Source organism: Vipera berus (assembly GCF_964194415.1).
Source record: "Vipera berus genome assembly, chromosome: 2".
Classification (NCBI taxonomy): Eukaryota; Metazoa; Chordata; class Lepidosauria; order Squamata; family Viperidae; genus Vipera; species Vipera berus.
Window position 1 is genome coordinate 114239288 of NC_138203.1, and position 16671 is coordinate 114255958.

At 47.9% G+C, this 16671-nt stretch overlaps 1 protein-coding gene across 7 annotated transcripts in view; it reads right to left on the reverse strand.

Annotated features, from left to right (window-relative positions):
* The window catches only part of ILVBL (ilvB acetolactate synthase like), a 63490-nt gene extending 51791 nt beyond the window's left edge, over window positions 1-11699 (reverse strand). For 2 of the 7 annotated variants that reach the window (XM_081319864.1, XM_081319865.1), the window contains exons 1-6: window positions 11246-11571; window positions 9098-9257; window positions 8624-8825; window positions 8420-8547; window positions 8033-8171; window positions 6080-6191 (exon numbers count right to left, since the gene is read on the reverse strand). In XM_081319864.1, the coding sequence (XP_081175990.1) occupies window positions 6080-6191; window positions 8033-8171; window positions 8420-8547; window positions 8624-8825; window positions 9098-9223 (707 nt within the window). In that variant the 5' untranslated portion in view covers window positions 9224-9257; window positions 11246-11571. Of the gene's footprint in view, window positions 1-6079; window positions 6192-8032; window positions 8172-8419; window positions 8548-8623; window positions 8826-9097; window positions 9258-11245; window positions 11572-11611 lie in introns of those variants that run through there. The other 5 variants (XM_081319859.1, XM_081319862.1, XM_081319860.1 and 2 more) reach the window with 5 other exon arrangements.
* Between the last annotated feature and the right edge of the window lie 4972 nt (window positions 11700-16671).

The window sequence follows — 16671 nt, forward strand, 5'->3', positions numbered from 1 at the left end:
TGCGGCGAAGGCTGAGAAGCGAACGGAGAAACGGAATGCAGCTGAAAGGCAGGTTAGTAAAAAAAATGCTTGGGGGAAGTAAGGGAATCTGGGCGGGGCTGGGTGTGGCAACCTTATTCTGTACGGTTTCGGCAGGTGTCTGGCAGGGGGAGGGAAGCAACTTTTTTTTTGCACACAGCGGTAGATAATAATAATAATAATAATAATAATAATAATAATAATAATAATAATAATAATAATAATAATAATAATAATAATAATAATAATAATAATAATAATAATTTAATTTCTATACCGCCCTTCTCCCGAAGGACTCAGGGAGGTGTACAGGGCAATACTATAAAATACAACATACAAAAATTAAAAAATATTAAATATTACAGCCCAATTCAATACAATTAATACAATAACATTAAAGTACCCCTAAACCCATCAGACCAGGCCGGCTTGTTCAAATAAATATGTTTTTAGGTCACGTCGGAAGGAGCGAAGGTCGGGAGCCATCCGGAGCTCCACTGGTAAACGGTTCCACAGGTCTGGCGCACCCACAGAGAACGCCCTCCCCCTGGGGGCCGCCAGTTGACACTCTCTGACCGACGGCACCCTAAGGAGGCCCTCTCTGTGGGAGCGCACTGGACGAAGGGAAGTTGATGCCGGCCGCAGGTGCTCCCGTAAGTAACCCGGACCCATGCCATTTAGGGCTTTATAGGTCGTAACCAGCACCTTGAATCTTACCTGGAGGACAACCGGAAGCCAATGCAGCTCGCGGAGTAGAGGTGTTACATGGGAGTGTCGAGACACCCCCACCACAACTCGCGCGGCTGCATTCTGCACCAGTTGGAGCCTCCGAGTAGTCTTCAAGGGCAGCCCCATGTAGAGAGCGTTGCAGTAGTCCAAACGGGAGGTCATGAGTGCATGAGTGACTGTGCGCAAGGCATCCCGGTCCAGATAGGGCCGCAACTGGTGCACCAGGCGAACCTGGGCGAAGGCCCCCCTAGTCACAGCTCCTATATGATCTTCCAAAGAGAGCTGTGAGTCTAGGAGGACACCCAAGTTGCGAGCCCTATCTACGGGGGGTAGTATCTCACCCCCCATAGTTAACGGTGGAATAATCTGAATTTCCCGAGACGCCGGGACACACAGCCACTGAGTCTTGTCAGGGTTGAGCCGAAGCCTGTTCCTCCCCATCCAGACCCGAACTGCCTCCAGGCATCGGGACATCACATCGAGGGCATCACTGGGGTGGTTTGGGGTAGAAATAAAAAGCTGGGTATCATCCGCATATTGATGATACCCAACCCCAAAACCACGAATGATCTCACCCAGCGGCTTCATATAGATGTTGAACAGGAGAGGCGAGAGGACCGACCCCTGAGGGACTCCACAAATGAGAGGCCTCGAGGCCGACCTCTGCCCTCCTGCCAACACCGACTGCGAACGTCCCAGGAGGTAGGAGAACCACCGTAAGACGGTGCCTCCCACTCCCAATCCCCGAAGACGCCGCAGTAAGATACCATGGTCGATGGTATCAAAAGCCGCTGAGGACTAGGACAGGACTAACAGGACTAGGACAGAGGAGCAACCCCTGTCCCGAGCCCGCCAGAGATCATTCACCAGCGCGACCAATGCCGTCTCCGTGCTGTACCCGGGCCTGAAGCCCGATTGGTACGGGTCTAGATAATCAGCTTCCTCCAGGAACAAAGGAAGCTGCTGCGCCACCACACTCTCGACAACCTTCGCAAGAAAGCGAAGGTTGGAGACCGGACGGTAGTTGTTTAACACAGCTGGGTCCAGGGTAGGCATCTTGAGGAGGGGTCTCACCACCGCCTCCTTCAAGGCGGCGGGAAAACTACCCTCACTCAAAGAAGCAGTTATCACTGCCTGGAGCCAGCCTCGTGTCCCCTCCCGAGCCGAATATACCAGCCAGGAGGGGCACAGGTCCAATAAACACGTGGTGGAGCTCAGCCTCCCTATAATCCTGTCCACCTCTTCTGGAGTCACAAGATCGAACTCCTCCCAGATGACATCGACAAGACCACTCATGTTCTCACCGTCAGACTCTGCCCAGTCGGAGTCCAAACCGGTCCGGATCTGAGCGATTTTGTCTGACAGATGCTGGCTAAACTCCTCGGCACGACCCTGCAAGGGCTCCTCCCTCACCTCCCAATTCAGGAGGGAGCGAGTCACCCTGAACAGGGCAGCCGGACGATTCTCTGCAGACGCGATGAGGGTGGCAAAGTAGTTAGACCTCGCCATCCTCATCGCCATGAGATAAAACCTCGTGAAGGATCTTAATCGCAATCGGTCGGATTCAGACCGGCTGGACCTCCAACAGCTCTCTAGGCCCCGTCTCCGACGCTTCATTTCCCGGAGCTCCGCGGAAAACCACGGAGCCCACTGGGATCTGCACCGGGTCAGGGGCCGCATGGGTACAACTTGGTCGAGTGCCTCCGTGGCAGCCTTTTCCCAGGCCTCCACTAAGGCCTCGGCCGAGCTGTGAACTAGGGCGGCAGGTGGGGACCCAAGCGCCGCCTGGAACCGCTCAGGGTCCATTAAGCGCCTGGGACGGAACCATCTAGTTGGTTCAACAACCCCACGACGGGGATTGGCAAAATGGAAGACCAGCCGCAGGAGATGATGATCGGTCCATGACAGGGGCGTGACAGTTGGAGAACCCCCACCCAATTATCTAACCACTGGCCAGATAGAAAAATCAAATCGAGCGTGTGACCCCCCCCATGAGTCGGGTCCTGAATTACTTGCGTCAGGTCCATGGCCGTCATGGAAGCCATGAACTCCCGAGCTAACTCAGATGATCCCCCCAGGGATGGTAGATTAAAGTCACCCAAAATTATAAATCTGGGGAACTCAATCACCAACCCCGAGAGGATGTCGAGAAGCTCAGGCAGGGCTGCTGCTATGCGACTAGGCGAAAGGTACACCAGCAGCAAGCCCAACTGAGCATTAGGGCCACATCTCATGAGGAGAGACTCACACCCGACTATTTGGACAACGGTGGCCTCCCGCGGACATAAGGTCTCCCTCACAACTACCGCCACACCTCCGCCCCTACCTTGAGCCCGAGGCCAGTGAAGCACCCGGAAACCCGGAGGGCAAATGTCAACCAGAGGGACACCTCCCTCTGGGCCCAACCAGGTCTCCGTAATGCAAGCCAGGTCCGCACGCTCCTCCTCAACCAAATCACGGATGAGAGGAGCCTTATTGACTACGGACCTGGCATTAAAATACACCAGCCTGAGCTCAGGTGGCTGCACATCCCCGTTCCCAGGACCACGGGATGAAACCAGAGGGTCGGAGTGCATCACCGCTTGGAGACAGCGGGGACGCACTCCCGAATGTTGATGCGGCCCTCTGTTCGAACACCTGCTGCCATTCCCTAACATCGTGGGAATAGGTAGTCCCACACCCCGCTCCGGGGCCCCGGAGGCAACCCGCCCAAGCCCCGTCCGACCGTGATCTATTCCAGGCCTGGCCTGACCAGCGGATGGTGGACGCCCCTCAGAATCCAACCAAAACCATAAACCCTCCCCCCTCCCTAACCCTATAAAATCTTTCAATAAAAAACAAACCAGGAACTTCTTAAATTTATACAAGAGGTTCCTGTCCCTACCCAACCATCTCTCAGGGTCCCAACAATTGGGCCCGTCATCAAGAGGAGAAATCAAAAAACAGGCGGGTCGCTCCCAGGAAGGGGGGGCACCCCTGAGAGCAAATAAATCCGTGCTGGAGTAGTGTAAACGAGCCATAGTTGTCTATCAGAGTCCAGCAGGGCAGACCCATGATTAATAGGATCTTGAATCAGAAGAGGATAGATGTCCAGACCGCCAAACCAACTCCACTGCCACTAGAGTTGGATAACCTCTGAGCAGGCCGGCCACCATTCTCTCACGACGGTCGCAGGCCTGGACCAGGAAGCGGAATGGAGAATACATCCAGGGTAAGGCCTACCCCCCATAGAGCTCACACCTCAAGGGGGATAGCAGATGGTAGTTCCGAGCCACTCTCTCACAGTGGCTCAGCACCTGGGTCCTTTAAAGGGGACGGAAGTCAAAGAGACAGTTACTGGCATAGATATAAAAGTCTGCTGGATGGTAAAATAAGGTGTCCCGAATGCAAAAGTTCTAGTCCATATCCAGAGAAATTGGGCGATAGGTGGGTACAGCACTGGCTGATGGAGTACAAAGGAGCTATAAAGCCCTCTCTGCCAGTCACAATAGATATTATTGCTGTTCCTCACCATTCCGCCATTCTGCAAGTCGCTCTACACACCGGTTTTCCACACACCGTACCAAGCCGCAGCTCTACCAGCTCCGAAAGTCAGCTGGCAGAAGCCATTACATGCCAAAACCAGCTGGTCGGAGCCTAAAGATGCCTAAAGCGAAAAGTTTTTATAAAACCCAGCTTAAAAAGCCGCTTGCCCAGGGAGATTTTAATGCAGGTTGCTCATGCACAGGACTGAAGGCCTAGGATTGAAACGACGGTGCACATGCCCAGAGAGGGCTCCACATGCCGCCTGTGGCACGCGTGCCATAGGCTAAACACCACGGGTATAGAATCTCCTGCTTGAGCAGGGGGTTGGACTAAAAGACCTCTAAGGTCCCTTGCAACTCTTGTTATTTTGTTATTCTGTTAAATATTCTATTGGGAAGAAACAGTCAAGAATCCATTATTAAATAACAGGGAGAGATTATCAGTATAAAATATACAACATATATGAAAAGGATTTAGATTATAAAACATAAAATCAGAATGCAGGAATCATATAAGGCCATAGAGCAAATACTTGGCCTAAAGGAGAGAATCGATAGTAATAATAAGATAGCAATAATTATTTTTTGTAAGATTAGGAAGCATGTAAATTATAGTGAGCTAAGATTTATTACAAAAGTGCTTTTGGTGCTTACACCAAATTCTGATTTAAAGTTATAGACCAACAGCCAGCACCCTGAAAATAACCTGGAAATTAATTTGATTCATCTACAACTGGAACAAAATAGCTGTTGCAAGCTCAGCTTCTGCACCTATTGGAATTTTGAATCTAGCCTACTATACAGGTCCCCTTAGAACAGACCACAAAAATCTAGTTTAGAAATAATTAAAAAATGGTTTATTGATTAGAATTATTTCAAATAACTTCAGCTGGCACGTTAGCCTAAACTGATAAACAGCATTCCTTGTCACTACTGTCAACCAGGGATGCTTGGTTGATTAGATCAAAAGTTGTTTTAGAGATGGTATTGGTTCCTTAAAGCTGCAAATTTTCCTGGGCTCAAACTGTCACCATGTTAATCCCAGAAAAATATGCTTTTGAATTAATTGGATACAAATATCATCTCACACAGAACAGTTGAAAAAAAATTCCAAAGTAAGAAAAACAGGAAACATGCAGAACTATTATTTCTGCAATTTAGAGAAATATGTTGCATTTAAGTATGCACTGCGAGATGGTTCTGTAGAAATACTCAGCCAAATTTAGAAATTGTCCTATGAAAAGGAAGAGTTAACAAGAGAAATCTTTCAAATATGCTTGTTTTACTTTAGAGCAGCAGTCCCCCACCTTTGCAGCTTGGCGTCCTGGCTAGGGGGAAAAGAAGGAACTGGGCTGTGTGACTAGCGGGCTGGTGCGCACACAGCCCTTGCACAAATAGTGGGCTGGTGCAAGTTGAACTGTGAGCGCTCTGGCCAGCCACTCACACAGCCCAATTCTCTAGACCCCTGGTGTAGAGAGATTCTCAGGAAAATCTAATTTTTAAAAAATTTAAGAAAAATAATCTAGGATACCTGGAATTGTCCTAGTCCTTTTTCATACTTTCCCTGAACAATCAGAAACAAAATCTAGAAATGATCAGTGTTTAATGTGTATAGATGTATGTATGTGTGCGCGCACGCGCACACATACAGTATGACAAAAAATATTCCACAGCAGCATCCAATGCACATATTAATGAACTTCCCCTTGGTTTTCTATAGCACAACAATCTATCATTGGGCTTTCTTTGAGCCAACTGATCCATTAAAACCTTTCCTGATAGCGAAGGGAGAACAACTCACAACTCACCAGTTCACGACCTTTCCTTTCAGGCTCTTGGGGAATACATTCCTAAGTATCTCTCTTTCAACCAAATAGTAAGGATATAGAATATCCAAAGGAAACTCCACAAACACAGGGCCTATAAGAATAACAAAGGTTTTAGTGGAAGATAAAATGTTTTTAAAAATCTGTAGTTAAATGAATACCCATATCTTATATGGCACTATTATGTCTTATAATAGTGACCTCAATATTGGAAGAAGGACTGTCTGCCTACTATAGAGGAGTGGACGCTTAAAGTGTCAAATTTAGCAGAAATGGCTAAGATTTCTGCTTACTTGAAGGATCATTCACAAGAAAGATACATTTCGATTTGGAGAAGATGGATAGATTATATTCAGAAAAAATATGGGACTAAAAAGTTCCATTTAGCTTATGAGTAAATTTTAGATTGTTATAATTTAATTTTTTTTATAAGTTGGATATTTTAGAGTGTTTGTAATTATGTTATAGGCGGGTTAAAGTGTATTATGTATTTGGTTATTTATATAGTTGATCAATGTTAGTTAGATTATGATTACTATATATTTGTAACCCTGTAACCAGCTTTGGGAAGTGGGGGAGGGGGAGGGGGGGTTTAGGGGGGGTTGGGGATGGGATAACATTGTAACCTTTATAAAACTTTTCAATAAAATAAAAATAAAAAAGGAAAAAAAGGAAAAAACCCAAAAGACAAAAAAAAATAAAAAATAGTGACCTGACCATGAGCTGGGTCGTAAACAAACAATCCATTATACCATTCCAACATGCTAGAAAAATATGGTTTCTAGGAGACCATTCAATGACCATTCATTCTTACTCTTTAAACAATTTACCAACTGTCACATACTGTTCTAAAATTATCACTGATGGAATATTTGATTTTTTGCTCTTAACTGTAAGAAACGTCAAGATTATTATTAATACAGAAAATGCAATTTTAGTATTCTCTATGAAGAAAGATGACAAAATAAAGCTATTAAATTGATCAAACAGTAAAACATACTTTAATTTCTTCAGTACTTAAAACCTTTTGATCATTGGATCAGACAATTGCACATCTAATCTTTCTTTTTTGTTACCAAGCAAACAAGACATTTATAACCACATTGTTTTTTCATATTAATAAGACTCTTTTCAAAGATGGAGCATCTTTTATCTTCAGAAAACATTAAGTACATTACCCTGCCAAGATCATGACTATTCTTATCACAAAACTACTAAAACATTTGGTTTGTCTTCCCTTGGACAATTTTCATCAATATTATAAATGCTCAAAGGCTGGAGACCAGACAGTAGTTGCCTAATACCTCCAAATCCAAAAAAAATCAGAAATGTTAGTTCTGAAAGTGGGAATTCTCTGCTGGGTAGCAGTGGTGTTTCCCTGTATCTGATCTTCTAAGGCATGGCATAAAGCTTCTGAAGCCATTTTACAGCAGAAGGGAGGGAAGATTGTCTTTTAATCAAACGTCAATGTACCAAAGGTAGTCTCCTCCCAAATACATAAATAATGTCTTCAGACATGTTGAGAATCTACTTCTGAGGATTAGATAGGAAGATTAAGAACCAAGGAGATGTGTGAAAGGTGTACTATCCCCAGACCCAGTTGTTTTTCAAATGTTGAGCAAACACACTGCTGAGAGCGGGTACTATTCAGAAATAAAGTGTTATGCTAAAATAAAAGAAGTGTCTCTTTTAATTGCTTCCAAGTTGCTTTGGATAAGTTCTTGAAATTCTACTTTACAATGGTTCTGGCCCAAGGGAAAGACTTCCTGATTTTCAAGAGCAAAGCAAAAAGCAATCTAAATTAAACATCCTAACAAATGGGACAGAAATAGTCTATTCCAGCAATCACTCGTACCAAGCGGCCCCTCTGCTCAGAAACTGTAATTATGGGCAAGCAGGCCAGATTAATTCCAAGTCAGTAGAACAAGGACATACCTGGAGTGTTACACTGGGCAACTGCAATTGCTTTTCGCAGCACAGGAGCAATATCTTTGACAGTGTTCACTGAAGCACAGAATTTGCAGAGTGGCTTGAATAGAGATAATTGGTCAATATCTTGGAGAGCTCCTCGGCCCTAAGAAGAGGAAGAATGGAGAGAAAAAACTGAAAACTCTTATACTCATCCCACATAGAAATAATTGATTTTACCATCAGGTACACAAATATTTATAAAAAAGTGGCTTGTTTACCACACAGATGCTGTGAAAAGCTAATTTAGGTTTGGGAGAAAGCCTGTGTATCTAACAAAACAAATCAGCAATATTAGCAAATTGCACCTTTCTTCTTTTTCAAACTTTAGGGCCAGTGGCTAGAGCAGCCTACCTTCTGCAATGTGCCTGTTGCCCCTCCAATCAGCAACACAGGAGATTCTGCCATTTGGGCGTTTTTCATAGCTGTCACAGTATTTGTTACTCCAGGTCCTGCTGTCACTGCAGCAACTCCCACTGTTCCTGCAACAGAAAAATTCAAAGTGTCATTGAGTCTGTGAATTCCTCCCACAGAAAGTAAAGTAGTACAAAGGAATACCTGAGAGCCTGGCCACTGCATCTGCTGCAAATACAGCAGTCACCTCATGCCTTGTGTCCACAACACGAATGCCCAATTTCTCACTAGCCACCAAAATGGGGGAGATGTGTCCACCCACCAGCGTGAATAAGTAGCGCACACCATGAGCTTTCAGCACCTCTGCCACTATCTCCCCACCATGCCGGGTACTTTTAGGGTCCACCTAGAAAGGATAAGACCTGTTGATGCTATTTTACAGAAGACATACAAAAAAAAATCTGGTTGCCACAATTTTAATACATAGTCAGAGGAACGAACTGCACGTATAAAAAAGCTAGGGATAGTTTTAAATTTTTACTCTCTCTTAGAAGCTACCTGCTAAAAATATTTCATTATCTAAATATTTTTCCAAGAATACTGCCTCCACTGAGGATGCAACAGATACATATGATTCCAGCTGTTTTATTTCACAATTCTGTTGTAAAATGGCTTTACCTGATGCCAGAATTGATAAATCAGTCCTAGTTTGTGCACCAGCCCAAGAACAGTTACTGTAAACGTTCCCAACAGTGCCAGCACCCATATTGAGGAACTTTCTAGGCCTAAGTTTTCAGCCACCATGATGAGATTTATTAGCTAGAGATACACTTCAGTTCTGAAAAAGGAAACAGACACAAAAGTGGGATTCCATTAGCTATATATCATCCATGCAGCAGATTTTTAAACCATACTAACATTAAAATTGTAGTTTATTTCATATGCTATTCCAATTGTTTACAAAAAATAAACAAATATAACTGTAAATAATGCTATTAAAATATAATTTAATAACACTTTATCTAAGATAGCCTAGATTGTACTAAAATGGTCAGCAAGTAATTTCTAGCATGACTTGAGAGTTGCTCTAAGTCACAATGGAATACTGTGGGGAAGAGTAGAAATAACAGAGATCTAAGAAAGGAAACAGCATGCATTTGTGAAGGCGGTAAAGCAAAGGTGGCATTCTTGATCAGAGAGCAGGAGAGAAGAAGAGAAAGGATCAACAGCCACTTGGATACATTTAGGTATTTGAAAATGAAACCTGGGAGGAAGAACACCAGTGCTTTTTTTGTAAAAGAAAAAGGTGCCGGAACTCACACGTCATACAACCCCGCCTTGCCTACGCTACAAGGTTCCACCCAAAAAAGGTGCCGGAACTCCTTTCTGAGCGTTCTATGAGAAAAAAAGCCCTGAAGAACACTATATACTTGCCAGAAGCTTTAGATAACACTGTACAGCAACAAAATTTAACATACTCAATTTGAAATAACTTGTTCAATATTTGACAGTTGATCTTCCATTCTATTTAATTCTCTTTAATCACTAAGAAATCATTGTGAATTGCAATATAGTATATGTCTTGACACAAAGAGGGAAGACTAATGGTTTACTTGATCCCAGAAGCTGAAAGGCAGGGTGAGGGAAATATATGGTACATATTGCTTAACTAGGGAAATCAAGATTTTCTACAGTGAGAAAAATTTAAGATAGCAATAATGAGAAAGTGGCCAACTCCCAAGCCTTGCAGAGATCCAAGTTGATAACTTGCAAAATGGAAGTTGTACAATTTGAGTTGCATCAAAGAATCAAAAGAAAATTGATTTGGCAATCCAAGAAGTTAAGTAGATGGAAGAGTGTCAATGCAAAATTGGTACAAATGCTGCATGTGGAAGGGTCTCATTTTTTCTTAGGTGCAATTTGTGACTTAGCTTGATCAGGATTTTGTTTCTAGAATGGCTAACCCAATATGTGAAACCCTCAAGAGCACAATTAGCCTTGAAAGCCTTTCTGCTTCTGATGCTGGAAACAGTAGTCATGTATAACTTTTTCTGCATGAATCTGTCTTGTTTTGTTAGAAGCAATTAAGATCTCATTACATTTTTGGTAGCAAACCTATGAAAAATATAAAATTAAACACTATAGGAACTTAGAGTAGGGAATGGAGGAAAATAATCATATAAGCCAAAAATTGTGTTCACTTAGGTATACCAAATTTGAAACATTATTTAATGCTTTTCAATTACTACTCACATTATTCAGAAGTCAAAATTTTTCTTAATAGGCACAAAATGAGTTAACGGTGGTCTCTCAGTCTGTTAATAACATTTCTCCTTAACCTTAAGAAAATAGTATGCTAATTTCAAGTGCTTCTTGGAAATATTTTTAAAGTGTGGGGAAATTATTTGGAGTATGAACAATGCCCATATGAAGAGGAAATAGCCACCCTGCTGAAAGTAGATTATTCCAGCCATTGGCCTCTAGTGAAATTTGCGCCTAAAACTTCTTAATATGAATTACTATATTGTATCCTTAAACTACACTTCCTATACAGCAAATCTAGAATTAAGTTTGTATTCTCAAACAAATAAACATTCATAAATTATTCATAAAGCAGTAATAAATTCATCTATGAAAGAACTCAATTTGTCAACGGGCAGTAGCCACTGCAATTGAGCATGTGAATCCACTCCGATCATAGTTTTTTAAAGTGGGAGATACATGTCAACTTGCCCAGAAGAAAGCTCTTTCTACTTTTTCTCACCAACCAACCCCTACACCTCCCCCCCCCGCTGCTAATCTCTCTCCGCGGAATTGCTTGCCTACCTAGAAGCTCAAATTATAACATCGATTGACTCCATATTTCTCCGACCAGTCTTTCGGGGAACATCGTGTCTGGTGGAAAAGCTGCAGGACTGAAAGGCAGGGAAGCAGTTGGCACCATGCGTCTCTGCAGTGGAAAGTTCGCCGCCGAAGGAATGGTAAAACGCCCAGATCGCAGGCTCCAAACCGGCACAGGAGGACATTCGCGGAGGTACAAACTACACTGCGGTATTGACTATGGAATTCAGACTCTTAAAAGTCTGCCACGCCAAACACGAAAGTCCAAGGGTGGCTTTCCCTCCATCCTCCCGTCTGCACTCCGGCACCTGATTCTGGAAAAGTGAGTGACCTTCGGAGCCTTCAACTTACCCGAGCCACGAACTACGGAAGCTGGGGAAAGCAGGCAGCGGACTGCTGGCGGAGGAATGGGAGATGGCGGGCCGGTTCGCTGTACGGGTAAAGGCGTGAGGCGGAACCGCCTCTTCCGGCGCACGCCCCTTTCGCCCCGCCGGCGCCAAGACCTGTGGAAAGAAGAGGCAACTTGATTGGGAACCATTGCTGCCATTCATCGACTCAGGTGCATAATCACGGCGCCCGGGCGGTTTGGAACGCCATTTCTCCGCTTCTGGAAGGTCGGCTGCGGTCTCTTGCCCGGCCGGGGTCTCTCATTCAGAAAACAGGGCGGCCATGGGCCGCTGAAAATCCAGATATTTCCGGTCTCGAGAAATAAAAATCACACATCCGCCCCCTCCCCCCCGAGCAGGAAACGCAAGTCTCAAATCAGGCCCGACCGTCACTCTGGCCCTGCTGCCCAGCAATGTTCCCGCTTCAAATGGCTGCAACAGGCGACTTCGTGCAGCGCGCTTTGCGCGCCTTTCAGTTCGCAGCATAAGCAAAGCGTAGCTCACCATGGCTTTAGGGTATGCTTGGCCCGACCGTATTGTAACTACTCGCTGTGAGGGCCGTTAAGATGGTCGGCGCGCGGAATAAAGTCCGCGGCAAGGACTTCCGGGATCACATTAAAAACTCCCTACCTCCCCTCACCCTGCAATCTTCCACAGGTAAAGTTAGGGTGGGAATAAAAGCAGCCAAGAGTGTTAAACTTTCATCAAAGACTTAAAATATTTATTATCCTGGCATGCATCACGGAAACTTGGTTGGGCCCGGAGGGAGGGGTCCCTCTGATTGATCTATGCCCTCCAGGTTTCCGTGTGCTACATCAACCTCGGGCTCAGGGTAGGGGAGGTGGCATGGTGGTCGTTATTAGAGAGACCCTCCGTCCACGGGAGGCCACTGCCCCTCAGATAGACGGATGTGAGTCCCTCCTCTTAAGGTGGGGTCCTGGTGGTCAGTTGGGCCTGCTACTTGCATACCTCTCTCCAAGCTGCGTAGCAATGGCTCTGCCCAGGCTACTTGACGCCCTCTTGGGATTGGTGGTTGAATTTCCTAGACTTATGGTTCTGGGAGATTTTAATCTGCCTTCCCTGGGCGGTACATCGGAGGTGGCCTGAGAGTTCATGGCTTCCATGATGGTCATGGACCTAACCCAAATTATTCAGGACCCGACTCACGAGAGGGGAAACACACCTGATCTTATTTTTATCTCTGGGCAGTGGCTTAATGGTCTGGGGGGGGGGGTACTCCAACATCTCAACCCCTTTCATGGACAGACCATTATCCTGTAGTTGGGCCTCCGTCACGTCACACATACCCCGCTGTCAGGAGGCGGAACCGACCAGATGGTTCTGCCCCAGGCACCTGATGGACCCAGATAAGTTCCAGATGGCGCTTGGATTGATTCCCACCTCCCTCTCCCACAGCCTGGTTGAGTCCTTAGTTAATGCCTGGCAACAGGCTGCTTCGGAGGCTCTCGACCGCGTTGTGCCTTTGCGGCCTCTGACCCGGTGCAGGTCCCGGCTCGCTCCTTGGTTCTCCAAGGACCTGTGGGAGATGAAACGCCAGAGAAGGGGCCTAGAGAGCATTTGGAGAACCAGTCAGTCCGAGTCTGACTGAACACAGTTAAGATCCTTTTCTAGATCTTATCTTGTGGCAATGGAGGTGGCAAAGCGCGCTTACTTCACCACCCTCATTGTGTCCGCAGATAACTGCCCAGCCGCCCTGTTTAGGGTGATCCGCTCCCTTTTAAATCAAGGGACAGGAGAGGACCCCTTACGAGGACGGGCCGAGGAATTTAGTAAATATCTGGTGGACAAAATTGCTCAGATTCAGGCTGGTCTGGACTCTGACTGGGCAGTTGTTCTGAACCAGCCCTCTTCTCGCACCCCTAATCAAAAGAAGAGTCTGGAAAGCGTCCAAGGCTAAAAGGCTTCTGCCAAGATTTAATTACGCAGTTAACAAAAACACAAGAGCTTGTCTTCTCAAGCGGAAAAGGTTGCTTTCAGCAACCAGCCCCTCCCCAAACACTTCTTTTATAGAGAGCTCAGGGCGTGGTCTCCCTGTGCCTCCTCCCGAGGAGTCCCATAGTCTTTCTTTGTTTGTCCCTGCTCGTCTGCCTCCTGCGTCGGGCGTCCTTGAACAGGGCCAGCTGTGGGTCATCATCCTCCGCACTCTCGGGCTCACACAGCTGAGAAGAGGTCCCCGGCTGAGGGCTCTGCAAAGCCTCCAAATCATCATCATCAGCCGGTTCGTTTCCCTCCTCCCCCACATCTGAGTCCTCCGATACATCGGAGCCGGCTGTCGGACCCACAGGCTGGCCCTGAGTCACAACACTATCCCGCACCGCAGGGCCCTTCCCCCGGGTCTGCCGATCCGGATGCGGTCGGGATGGGAACTGTTCGTGAAAAGCAGTCACCAACGCAGGGGCATGAACGGCGGTCGCGTCTTCCCATGTGAAGTCCTCCGGCCCGTACCCTTTCCACTCGATCAGGTACTGGAAGCGACCTTTCAGCCAGCGGGAATCCCTGATGCTGGCGACCTCGTACTCGGGGGTGCTGTCACCATCACGAGTTCCTGATGGTGGAGGTTCCGCCTGGCGAAGTGGACAGGCCGGTCGTTCGGGGACCAGCAAGGACCGATGGAAGACGGGGTGCACGCGCAGGGAACGTGGCAGAGTTAAACGATAGGCGACCGGGTTGATGACGGCCTCGACTGGGAACGGTCCAAGGTAACGGTGGTCCAGCTTCCTCGCCGGCCGAGTGGATGGCAGGTTCCTGGTGGACAGCCAGACCCGATCCCCCACCGATAGTGGAGGCGTATCCCTTCTCGACCGATCGGCGAACCTCTTGTAGTCGGCCTTGGCCTTCTCCAGCTGCCGTCGCACCAACCGATGGATTGCCTGTAACTCCGCCATGAATTCGTTCGCTGCCGGCTCCGGTGAGTCCACGGGAGAAAGGGGGAAAAACCGGGGGTGATAACCCACGTTGGCCAAGAACGGTGTCATCTGCGTGGAGGTGTGCTGCGAGTTGTTAAAGGCAAACTCGGCTATGGCCAAGTAGTCCACCCAATTGTCCTGCTGCAGGTTAACGTAGCAGCGCAGATACTGCTCTAAAATGCCGATGACCTTCTCGGTACCCCCGTCGGTCTGAGGATGATGCGCGGACGAGAGGCAAACCTTAATGTCCAACGCCCGCATCAACTCCTGCCAGAAGCGGGCTGTAAACTGGGCCCCCCTATCGGAGACGACTCTATCGGGAAGGCCGTGCAGCCGGAACACCTGTTGGATGAACATGCGACTAGTGGCGCGAGCTGACGGTAAGCCGCGACAGGGGATGAAGTGCGCCATCTTGGTCAACATGTCCACCACCACAAACACTGTCGTGAAGCCGGAGGATGGGGGTAGATCCGTCAGAAAGTCCATGGACACAGCCCCCCAGGGTCTCTTGGGCGTTGGCAAAGGCTGCAGTAAACCAGGCGGGGCCCCTGTCGCTGACTTGGCCTGCCTGCATGGGACGCAGGAGGTGACATAAGACTGGACATCGTGTCGGACCCGGGGCCACCAGAAGGTACGGGAGACCAGGTTCAGAGTCTTGAACAGGCCAAAATGCCCCGCAGCCGGGTTATCATGACATTGGCTGAGGACGAGTCCCCTGAGTGGCCCTCCCGGAACATAGAGCCGGTCACGATAATACAGGAGTCCATCCGTGACCGACCAAGGCGAATCTGGCCCCACCTCTTCCTTCCGCTGAGCCACCCACGCCTCCTGCTGCTGCGCCTCCCGGATCCGAGCCCGTATATCCACCGGCTCCCGCACCGCAGCAAAAGACTCGACGGGGATCACGGTCCTGGGCGGAAGCTTGTCTTCCACTCGGGTGTACTCGGGCTTCCTGGACAGAGCATCCGCTCTCTGGTTGTGCCCGCTTGGTATGTACCGCACCCGGAAGTCAAACCTCGCAAAGAAGAGGGACCACCGGATCTGGCGTTGGTTCAAATTCCGAGCGGTCTGCAGGCTTTCCAGATTCTTGTGGTCCGTCCGGACCTCGATCTGATGCCGCGCCCCCTCCAGATGATGCCTCCAAGCCTCGAACGCCGCCTTGATGGCCAGCAGCTCCTTCTCCCAGATGGTATAGTTGCGCTCCGAGGGGTTCAATTTCCGAGAGTGATACGCGCAAGGGAAAAGGGTACCGTTGGGCGTCGCTGCCTGGAGTAACACGGCCCCAATGGCAATGTCGGAGGCGTCTGCCTCCACGACAAACGGCCGTTGCGGGTCAGGATGCTTCAAGATGGGCTCCTTCATGAAGGCGTCCTTCAAAGCTTGGAACGCCTGTTGTTCGGGGGCGTTCCACTGGAACCGAGTCTTCTTCTGCAGGAGCCGGGTGAGGGGGGCTGTCAAGGCAGCAAAGCCAGGGATGAATGTCCGATAGTAGTTGGCAAATCCAAGAAGTCGCTGAACATCCTTCACGCGACGCGGGGGTTGCCAACTCTGCAACGACTCAACTTTACTCGGTTCCATGGCGATGCCCTCAGGAGAAATGCGGTGACCCAAGAAATCAATGGTCACCTGGTAGAACTGGCACTTCTCCAACTTGGCAAACAGCCGATGTTTCCGGAGGCGCTGCAGGACCTGACGGAGATGCTGATGATGCGCTTCACGCGACGGGGAGTAAATCAGGATGTCGTCCAGGTAAATCACAACAAACTGGTCCAACAGATCCCGAAAGATGTCGTTCATAAAATGCTGAAACACAGCGGGGGCGTTGGTCAGGCCAAACGGCATCACCGTGTACTCGAAATGTCCATAGCGAGTACCAAACGCCGTCTTCCACTCATCACCCGGCCGAACCCTGACGAGGTTGTAAGCTCCACGCAGGTCCAGTTTCGTGAAGATCTTAGCCTCCCGGAGTCGGTCCAAGAGCTCGGGGATGAGGGGCAGCGGGTAGCGGTTACGCACCGTGATGGCATTGAGTTTCCGGTAGTCACAGCAAAGCCGTAACTCGCCCGACTTCTTTTTGACGAAGAGCACGGGCGCAGAC